Here is an 11,414-nt window from a genome sequence, read left to right as displayed (position 1 = left end):
TACATTTTCCCCAGCATTTCTTGTAAGATTTCAGCTATACAATATAATAATATTTATTACAAGATAGGAAAGCTTTTTATATTTTAGAGGGAAATAAAAGCTACTGAAAATACAAGAATATTACTTTGACATGCATAGGAAAGAGTCTATCTTTAATTTGTTGAGTTACATGTAAGTAACTTGTATTTTTCTGTATTTTTCTGTGTTCCAATGGATCCGCTACTCCTGTTTGGACTGAATGTGCTATTACAATTTGTGGAATTCCTCACTCGTTGTCTTCTATGAATTTGTTCTGTTGGAATCTGGAACACTGGAATGATGGAAATGTTTCCATTAAATAAAAAGTAGCTGTGAGTATACTACGTAATTTATACAAAACATTGTTTAAGTTAAGTCTGAGTTAAGTTAAATTTAACTTGTAATTAGATGAAATATGACCTTTAAGGAAATTTAAATTTGAAACAGTTTTAGCTATACTCATAATAGGCTTTCAGATACTTAGCTTTAAAATACTATATTCGGGTCAGCCTCCTAATTATAATCAAAATTAGCTTTTAATTTAATTGGCAAGCTTGGCTTACCAACATTTGGTTTAGAACTTAGTTTATAATAATGGGAAAGGATGTAAGTTGTGGTATAGCTATAAATGTGATAACAGTGAAGAGTACAGACTGCTTAAATCCAGATGTATTGGAGTAATGTTTTGATTTTACAAGTTGTTTCACCATTAGAATTTAAATGTGTCAGAAATTTAGAAGATGTGTGTGCCTCTTGGGAGTATTTTGCCACTATATTTAAGTATGAGTAAGACTATTTCTAAAGTAAAATTAGCCAGTAAGTCTATATTCCCTCAGATAATGTAACAATGAACAGTAATTTTTACCAGTGGGTCAATTAAGAATCAGACTCACATTATCAATTTTAGAATTTAATTTTCAAAAACTACTCATGAAATGATGGTTCAGGTCATCAAAGAATGAAAATTCCATACAGCTGACATAATTACAGTTTACTTTAAATCCTGGATAACTTTCTTTACATGAAGATGGAAGTAGCAAGGTCATGGGTAACCTTGAAGTGACACAAGTGGGCCTGAGATTACAGCTTGAAAGACATGTGCCTATTGATATTTGTTATGGAAATCTTCAGGATTTATGAAAAAGAGTTGCTTCAAGCACAAATTTTAATTTTATTTCATGAGTCATAAGATCAATTTAAGGAAACCCCTAGTGTAGAAACTAGTCAGTGTGAACAAAGGTTTTTAGTATACACTTAAGTTCATAGTTGAAACTGGTGTTATTTTGTTGCTTTTTTTGGTTGGTTAGTTCTTGTTACTAATTTACTCTCAAAGTGAAATTTTTGCTCTGAAACAGGCTTCATTAATTCCTCATTCTTGGATTTTAATAATTAATCATTTTATTTTTAATTCATGTTCACACTTATTTTGTACTTTCTGCAATTAATGCTTTTATTGGTGATAATGTAAACTATTTGATTTGCTATGAATAATAGTTTGTATAATTAAAAATATAGGCTAATGAGGGGATTTGTAATGTTACAGAATATCATTGATACATGAGTTACATGGTTCTTCTTACCTTCCTCAGCAACCGAAGAACCTTGAGGGCTATGTGGGATTTGCCAACCTTCCAAATCAAGTGTACAGAAAATCGGTGAAAAGAGGATTTGAATTCACACTTATGGTAGTAGGTAAGATGATTTCTTACTAATGTGGAATTTTGGTCTTTTTAATCAACTTTGGATAAATTTAAGAAATAATACCTTAAGTGACTTTAGTGAATTATATTGTATTTTATCTTACGTGGAAACATTTAAATAATTAGCTTATTGCATAGGGTTTGGATCTCCTCTGTCTCCTTTCTTTACCCTAACCCCTTTGGTAGAACCTGAAAATTGAGAAATCATGGGCAGTAGAGGTAGAGTAGAATAACAACAATGATCTTTCCAAGTGGTATTGCTAAGAAAGGAAAAGCCACCAAGTGGCTATTTACTATTGGAGGGTATGCTTGTTCTCTGGCTAATCACCTTCAGTGAAGTTGTGTCACATGAGCCTTTAAGTTCACAAGTATTTGCTTTGAATTTTGAAAATAAAGGGGCATTAAAAGCTAATAGTGCAAATGATTACCTTTAGAATTGTGTTCATTGTGGGTGGATGTCAAGGAAATGTTATTCTCCTTGCTTTCTAACTTGGTCTGTGAGCACTTTGCTCTGCTCTATAATCCATTTGAAAATACTGTTAAGGGTTATTTTGAGTATAGGTTGGTTAATGTCATCATTATATATAAAGAAACAGCCTGTACTTTTACCCTGGGTAAAATTAGTAATCTTCAATGATTTTCTTATGCTTAAGTGGTTTTTTTTACTGGCTACAGGCTGATTTAAAACCCTAAAATCACAAGTATGAAGGAACTTTGTTATATTTTTCTACTATTTGTTTTAAGAAGGTGAAAGCAGAATAATGGATGAACAAATCTTGTCAAAGTTGAGTCCATGCTGGACTTATGCAGTGTATGTTGTTTTGCTAATCATGTTTCTTACACAGTTTTTATTTTGATACTAAGTTAATAGAATTAACTCATACTTTTTATTGAGGTGAACAGTGTTTTCTCTCTTGGTTACATTTTTTTCCCTATTGGTTAATTTATTTTTCTTTTTGGAAGTTGCATTCATTATAACAGTTCATGTGGTTAAAACACTAAATACTGTTGGTGTAATAATTTGAGTGAAAATGTCCCTCATCTGAACATTTGATTCCCATTTGGTGATATGGCACTGTTTGGGGGAGATTTTGGAGTTGTGGCTTTACTGGAGGAAGAATTTGCAGGCTTTGAGAAGTTTACAGCTTTATATTACTCCCAGTTTGCTCTGTAAGCTTCATACATGTGGTTAAGGATGTGAGCTCTCAGTTTCCTGCTTTAGTTGCCCTGCCTCCCTGCCATGATGGGTTCTTATCCCTCAGGAACTGTGAGCCCAAACAAACTCTTTATTCTGAAAGTTGCCTTGGTCATATGGTTTTAGTACAGCAACAGAACAGTAACTAAGACAGTTGGTTAATTTGATTGATTCTGGTTGGATAGAAGTGTAGACACAGCACTTGAGCATAGGTGAGTCTAGATATGTGGGTAGAGTCAAGTCTACCTCTTCTTTTGTAGGTTGGCAACCTGGTAATTAAATATGAAGAAACACTGCATCTTTTTAGAGATGTCGGTAATCTTAAATGCTAAACTACAGACAATGTGGGTCACTAAGTGCTATGGCTTGAATAGGTGTGGCCTACATAGGCTCATGTGTTTGAATGCTTGGCCCATAGGGAGTTGCACTATTAGAAGGTATGGATTCATTGGAGGAAGTATGTCACTGTGGGGGTAGGCGTTAAGGTCTTAGATATCCTGTCAAGTTCTGTCCAGAGTGGAACACAGTTCTTTTCCGCTGCGTTTGCAACAAGATGTAGAACTCTCAGCACCTTCTCTAGCACCATGTTTGCCTGCATGCTGTTATGCTTCCAACCATGATAATAATGGACTGAACCCCTGAAACTATAAGCCATCACCAATTAAATGTTTTCCTTTATGAGAGTTACCATGGTCATGGTGTCTCTTCACAGCAATAAAACCTTAACTAAGACACTAATGGAACTCTTAAAAGTTCTTTGTATTAGAATTTTAGTTTAAAGAGCTTTTGAACGTGTTCTTTATAGAATAATGTCTGGTCATTTGAATAAAATGTCCCTCAGTCTCAGGCATTTGGTCTCTACTTTGTGTTGCTGTTTGAGGAAGTTAGTTAGCGGTGTGGCTTTGCTGGAGAAAGTATGTAATGGGTGGCAGGCTTTGAGAGCTTAAGGTCTCACCCTATGCCCAGTTGGTTCTCAATTTCATGTTTGCAGTTCAAAATGTGAGCTCTCAGCTTGCTGTTCCAGCCAAGCTTGCTGCCATGTTTTCCCTGCTGTCATAAGACTCAGCTTGCCTTTTTTTTTTTTTTTTTAAGGGTGGGGGAACAACCCAACCCAGAACTACTTGCCCAGAGGTGGCACTGTTCACAGTGGGCTGGGGCCTCCCACATCAATCATTAATCAAGAAAGTGCTTCACGGACTTGATGGCTTTTTCTCAGTTGAAGTTCCCTTCTCTCAGATGACAACACTCTGCCTGTCCATCCCACCTAACCAGCACAACATCAAGGCCATATGGTTGACATAAAATTTGTAATTTTTCCAGTTTTTTTTTTTTTTTTGTTGTTGGGGGTTGTCTAGGGATAGGGTCTGGGGTCTGAGGAGGCTAAATCATCTGATACTGATTATTATTTTTTTGTTAGAGGAAATACTAATTCTATTAATGCATCTTATTTATGAGCTTTACTGATGAATCTTTTAATGAAATGCAGCTTGTTTGGTGTTCTTTCCACAGGGTCTCTAGTATCTGAGGCTGGCCATGAACTCACTCTGTAGCTGTTCTAGTTTTGCTTATTGGCTTGCTCCCCATGGCTTGTTTAGATTATTTTCTTATACAGCTAAGGTCCACCTGCCAGGGTTGGTACAGTGGACCGTATCCTCCTACATCAATCATTAATGAAGAAACTGCTTCACAGACTGGCCTGTGGGACAGCCTGATGAAGACATTTTCTCAATTGAAATTCTTCTCTCTTACCCATGACCCTAGCTTGTGTCAAGTTGACAAAAACTGATGAGGACAGTAGCAGAGTCTGGTGTTGAATTGGCCCTTCTACTTATGCCTGTTCAATCCTTGGATTAGAATTGTGCCCAGCTAAAATACGATTTTTTGTTCCTCTTTATCATAAGGTCTTAACTGAGGATAAAGAAAAACAGGTTTAATATCTTGTTTTCCACTGCGCTTTGAATGTTGTTTCAATTATATTTGTATAGGTATCTGTGTAGGGACTAAAGCTTTTTCATCTATATAGGTGTTGTGCCTAACTACCTCTAAATAAATATCTGCACATACTGATTCTAATGCTGTTGAGGCTAACAACATTTTTTTTTGTAAGTCCTAGAAACAGCATTATGTTTTTAAGTCATAGAAAGCTGAAACTATCCTTAATTTAATAATCTCTTAAAAATTACAAGATGTTTCTAATGAGTTAGGTCTTTGTTTTTGAGATATAAAACCAGAACCATTTTACTGCTAAACAATTCTTGGATAGATATAAATGAGAACTTTCTTTACAAAATATTTTTACTTTTTTGGGGAAAAAAAACTTGATTCAATAACCTTTTTAGAAATGCTTTGTTGAGCCTTTCACTTGAATATCTTTTTATGTCACAGGTATGGCATGCATTTTGTGGTTACTCTTTAAAAGTATATTATAATTTTAATGATAAGATAATATACTAAAATATGTGCACCTAAAGAAGATAAAAAAGAGGACCCAGGGTAAGATGATCAATCCTCACTTAGAAAGACATGGGATGGACATGGGAAGTAGGAGAAAACAAGAAACAGGACAGGAACCTACCGCAGTGGGCTTCTTGAAAGACTCTACCTAGCAGCGTATCAAAGCAAATGCTGAGACTCATAACCAAACCTTCAGTAGAGTGCAGGGAATCATATGATAAAAGGGGGAGTTAGTATGACCTGGAGAGGACAGGAGCTCCACAAGGACAAAATATATCAGGGCACGGGGGTCCTCTATGAGACTGTTTCTCCAGCCAAGGACCATGTATGGATATAACCTAGAACCCCTGCTCGGATGTAGCCCATGGTAGCTCAGTATCCAAGTGGGTTTTCCTAGTAAGGGAAACAGGAACTATTTCTGACATGAACTCAGTGACTGGCTCCTTCACCTCCTCCCGCCCCCTCAAGGGAGGAACAGCTTTGCTAGGTCACAGAGGAGGACATTACAGCCAGTCCTGAAGATACCTGATAAGTTAGGGTCAGATGGAAGGGGAGGAGGACCTCCCCTATTAGTGGACTTGGAAAGGGACAGGGAGGAGATGAGGGAGGGAGGGTAGGATTGCGAGGGAATGAAGGAGGGGGCTATGGCTGGGATACAAAGTAAATAACCTGTGATTAATATTAAAAAAAATAAAAATTAATAAAAAAATAAACTACAAAAAAGATAAAATGAATATAAAAAGATACGGTGTTTCCAGATAACAAGAGAAGTATAGTAAGGAGTATAATAAGAATCATATAAAAATTTAAAAGTTTAAAGCTACCTTTTGGGGTAAGATATGCAGAATTTTGAGAATAGAATTGAAGTAGGGAGTGAAGGGGTAGTTCAACTGGAAAAAGCCAGTTGTAATAGTCAGAGATCTCTAGAGGAACAGACTACTGCAACAATATACATTACGAGAGGATTTACTAGATTTGCTTAGCTGGGTTGTTCAACAATAGCTTTATGCGTGCTGAATAGGCAGAGAACCTGGTAATTGATCTATCTAAAAAGCTGGATGCTTCAGCAATCCTAGTCTGGTGCTGAAGGCCTGCTGCTGTGTTCTAGTGTCAGTGAAGGATTGCAGCTACCTCATGGTAGAAGCACTTACCAGCAGATAACTAAGGAGTGCGGGCAAAAGCATTTTCTCCAGACTTCTTTCTATCTGGGCTATTCCAGGGAAGTATTGCTCACCTTGGAGCACCTCATGTCTTCCACCTTGGTTAATTCTTCTGGGAATTACTCTCAGTTGCCCAGAGCCCTATGTCTTCCTTGATTTCAGATCCAATCAAATTGACAATCAAGGTTAACAATCATACTACTTTTAAAAATCATTTATGTGTCAGGCACATACTTATGCATGTTAAGTCACAATTCTATAGTAACCACAGGAATTCGTTTCACAGAGGAAATTGAGGTATTATATTAACTTACTGCTCATGATTGCAAATTCAGTCTGCTTCTGTTATTAACATCCATACAGAGGCTCTTGTAAGAATAATGTGTATATGTTAATACTCAGTTGAGTACATTGAAACCAGTAAGTATACCTAGAGAATTTTTTTTTTTTAATCAGAAAAGCCTGGGGAGCATTTGGCATAAAATTGTCTCTGTAGCACTAGATAGTAAGCACAGAGCTAGACTAATATCAAATGTCAGGTAAACCCTTAAAAGAAATGACATAATTCATTTGGTCAGGTCATGCTGCCCTTTTTTTTTTTTTTTTTTTTTTTTTTTTTCTTATTTTTTTATTCACTTTGCATCCTTGTTGTAGCCCCATCCCCATCCTCCCTTCCCAACCCACCCTTGCTCCCTCCCTCTTCCCCTTTTCCTCAGAAAAAGGAAACTTCCTTTCCTGTCCACCCTAGCTCATCAAGTCACATCAGGACTGAGCATGTCTTCTTCCCCTGTGGCCTGGCAAAGCAGTTCTGCCAGGGGAAAGTGATCAAAGAGCTGGCAAGTGAGTCCATGTTCATTGTAGTCCTTTCTTCCCTTACTAGAAGACCCACATGAGGCCTAAGCTACCTATCTGCTACATCTTTGTAGGGACCCTAGGTTTTGTTCCTACATGGTCCTTGGTTGCTGCTTCAGTCTCAGCAAACTCTTCTGGACCCTGGTTATTTGTCTCTGTTGGTCTTCTTGTAGAGCTCCTGTTACTTCTAGGTCCTTTTCTCATTCTTCCTACTTTTCTATTTTCCTACTAATAGCCCAGTGTTTGGCTCTGAGTCTTATCATTTGTTTTGAGGCGCTGCTAGATAGCACCTCTCAGAGGACAACTCTGTCAGGCTCCTGTCTGCAAGTTTAGCAGAGCATCAGGGGTTGGTACTCTGCCATAGGGTGGGTCTTTTTGGTTGGGCATCTCCTCAGTCTCTGCTTTATGTGCTCTACTAGGGAATTCTTGATTGTAAATCTTTGCTTAAAAATTAATATTAGGTTGGATGTGGTGATGCAGCTGGGAGGAAAAGGCAGGCAGATTTCTGAGTTTGAGACTAGCCCAGGCTACACAATGAGTTACTGTCTCAAATAAGCAAAGCAAAAGCAAAACACCACCAACAAGAACCAATGTCAGGTTAGTCACATAATGAAACGATGTGTTTGGTGAGAAGTGCCTCATTCTTGATGGCTGTGGGGTCAAATATATCTCTATTCACAGTCCCCTGAACAAGGTGCTGGGTGTTAAGGCTTCCACTATGCTGAGTTCTTTGCCTCACTAAATCATGTTTAGTAGTGAATCGCATATCTGGTTCCCCCCTAAAAAAGGTCCTGAAAATAAATATATATCTCACCTGTTTATCAGATACATTCCTTGTGTAATACCTATGTATTATGAAATATATGTATATATATTATTACATATATATGTTATGTAAAGAATGTATCTGATAAAGCTATTAATTGCATGTCAGTCTTAAGTCTTTTTTATTAGTATATTTTCATGACTTAGTTTTAAGATCCAGAACTAGGGATGAAAAAGAAGGGAAGGGATGAAAAAGATATCAGGGATGATAGAGAATGATAGGGCAACTAATAAGTTAAATGATTAATTAATCTTTAGTTGGACTTTAGTTGAATTTCTTTAAATATAGACATTGGGGAAATGCATGTTATACCCCTATTCTGCAGTGAAGTATAGATTTCTGGGCAGAGTCGGTCAGATTTAGTTAATTTGAAAGACGGTTCATTATTTGCTCAGAAACAGAATTTAGCTATCTAACTTGAGTTAACTGGTAGTTTTGATGTCTTCATTAGTATCCATTCCCATTGGCTATCTTCACATGTTGGCATAATCTGACATAGTGTCTTCTATATACTAGAATTTCTTTTTAAAAAATTATATTGTGTGTATGCAAACGCTGTGTGTATAGAGATAGGAGGACAACTCTGTAGAATCAGTTCTGTCCACCTTTGCATGGGTTCTGGAGATTGAATTCAAATCGCTTAATTATTCTTAAGAAAGAAAAACTTTATAGTATACAAGAACCTATTTTGTTAAATTGTCATATATTTTCATTATTATAAATAACCAAAGCAACAAAAAAGCTACTCAAAACAGATAAAATTATAGAGAAAAATTAATTTTCTGTTATCTAAAACCTGAAGGATCTGTCATTTTTTTCCTCTGTGATATTTAAACACTTTCACCATAAACAAAAGTCCCAAGATCACAGTAACTCACAATGGTCCTACATAGCTGAAGAATTCATAAGCACTATAAAGTGTTTTTTTTTTTTTAAAGAAATCACAGAACTGTCCTCCAAAGTGACTATACTCTTATGCATTCCCAGAAGCAATGAATAACAGTTTCTATCAGTTCCTATTACTCTACATATTTTTCAGCATTTGATTTTGTCCGTGTTCTTAATTTGAAACATATAATAGTCGAGCTGTATCTTAATGTTTTCATTTCCATTTCCTTAATGACAAATAAAATAGTCTGCCTTAATATGCTTCCTTGCTACTTGCATGTCTTATTTGGTAATGAATCTGTTAAAGTATTAGGTCCATTTTAAAATCATCCCCCCACTCATTTTTAAAATGTCTTTATATATTTCTGGATAATAATGTTTCAGTCCTTTATCAGGTGGGAGTTCGTGTGTGTGTTGTGTGTGTGTGTGTGTGTGTGTGTGTGTGTGTGTGTTGTTTTTCATTCTGTTTACATTGTCTTTCACAGAACTGAAATGTTTGACTTTAACAAATTCTACCTTATCAGTGATTTCTTTTCACAAGCTCTACCTTTCATATTCTATCTAAGAAGTCTTTGCTGTATCTGAAGTATCTATGTTTACTCCTAAATTTTCTCCTTAGGAGTTTCTAGTTTTCAGATAGGACTATGATCCATTTGCAGTTAATGTTTTTTCATGAAAGCTGTGATACATGTGGAGATTCACTTTTTAGATGGTGAATAGCCAGATGCAACAACATGCAGTTGTTTTAGTACCATTTGTGGAAATAACTTTTTTACTTTGAAATATGCCTTTATTCCTATGGAAGATTGCCTGACTGTCTTAGTCTTTCTGGGTTGTCTGTTCTGCATTAATCTGTTTTACCTATGTATGAGCATATGTGCACATAGATATAAGGTATGTACATAAAAATACATAATTGAACACATTGTTCCTACTATTTTGAGCAAAGTATTGATGTGTTAGGTCTATTAGTAATAAGGAAAAAAATAAGGATAAGAAAACTAAAACTAACTAAAGATAACTAAAACTAAAAGTTGCTGGGCATAATGTTGCATTTAGGAGTTTGAGACTAGCCTGCTCTACAGAGTAAGTTCCTGAGCAGCAAAAGCTATATAATGATACCTTATCTCAAAAACAAACAAACAAACAACCCCCCAAAAACAAATAACAAAAAGAAAAACGAAAGTTCATTTGTTTATTTTTTCTTTAGCTTCTCCTTTTATGTTCATATTCCAAGTCTCTGATATGACTCATACAGTGTATTATTTTCCAGTTCCATCTATTTTCATTTCATAGGCATTTGTAGTTTTAAGAGGATTAAACTAGAATGCACATGTCCTTCGGGTGTGGGCATGTTGTCACAATTGACGTATTACTTCTCTTAAGGCTGAACATTATTTCACTTTGTATGTGCCACAGTTTCTTTAAATATATGCTGATTGGCTGTTGTGAATTATGCTCCAGTGAACACGAGAGTGCAGATACCTCTTCTGATGTTGGGTTACTGGTTACGTAGTCATTTTAGTTTTAATTTTCTTTTTTGCATCTGTGTATGTATCTGATGGTTTTCTTGTATGTGTGGTTTCATGCTCCACCTCAGGGCCACTGGTGCCACCTGGCTCTTCTATTTGTCTGCTCAGTATCCTACTTTTCATAATTGTTTGGCAAATAATTTATCCAATGAGCCATTTCTCTAATGCCTTATTTTTAAAATTTTAAGGAGTTCTTTACTTTTTTTTTTTTTTTTTTAAACAATGTCTATACCACTTTATATTTACATCAATGCTGAATGGTTTCCTTTTTCCAATTCCTGGCCAACACTTGTTACCTCTTATCTTTTTGAGTAACAGGTATGATTTGATTGTGCTTTTAATTTGTGTTTCTCTGTTGGTTAGTGAGACTGAGTGTGTTAGTCAGGGCTTTCTAGAGGAATAGAACTATATAGATTGGCCTACACTGTATTGTCTGGGTAGCCTAACAATGGTTGTGTCTACACCAGAGAAGCTGAGAACTTGCCATCTGCTCAGTTTATGAGACGGAAATGTTGAAGGCTTGTAGGATTACCGGAGAACCACTTGTCTGCAGGCTCTTGGAATCTCCCAAGAAGCTGGGTTCTGTTATTAGTGAAGAAATGTAGAAGTATCAGCAGGTGCAGCAGCAGTAGGCTAGATGTACTTGCCAACAGGGTAAATGAACTCACCAATGAAATCTGAAGGGAGTGAAGCATGAAACATTTTCTCTTGTCCTTTTGTCTATCACAGAAAAGTCCTACCCACATTTATAGTGTGTCTGCCAACTTTAATTAGCCCGATCAAGAAGAT

The 11,414-nt window shown here is 36.2% G+C and overlaps 1 protein-coding gene across 1 annotated transcript in view; it reads left to right on the top strand.

The window, feature by feature from the left end:
- The first annotated feature begins 612 nt into the window (after window positions 1-612).
- Window positions 613-11,414, top strand: part of Septin7 (septin 7) — a 47,428-nt gene continuing 36,626 nt past the window's right edge. The window contains exons 1-2 of the mRNA XM_055601254.1: window positions 613-695; window positions 1,562-1,710. Of these exons, the coding sequence (XP_055457229.1) occupies window positions 613-695; window positions 1,562-1,710 (232 nt within the window). The remainder of the gene's footprint in view (window positions 696-1,561; window positions 1,711-11,414) is intronic.

This window comes from Psammomys obesus, unplaced genomic scaffold, assembly GCF_907164565.1.
Source record: "Psammomys obesus unplaced genomic scaffold, mPsaObe1.curated_primary_1811, whole genome shotgun sequence".
NCBI lineage: Eukaryota > Metazoa > Chordata > Mammalia > Rodentia > Muridae > Psammomys > Psammomys obesus.
The sequence above is the reverse complement of the archived record's forward strand: the minus strand, read 5'-3'. Positions and strand labels throughout refer to the sequence as shown.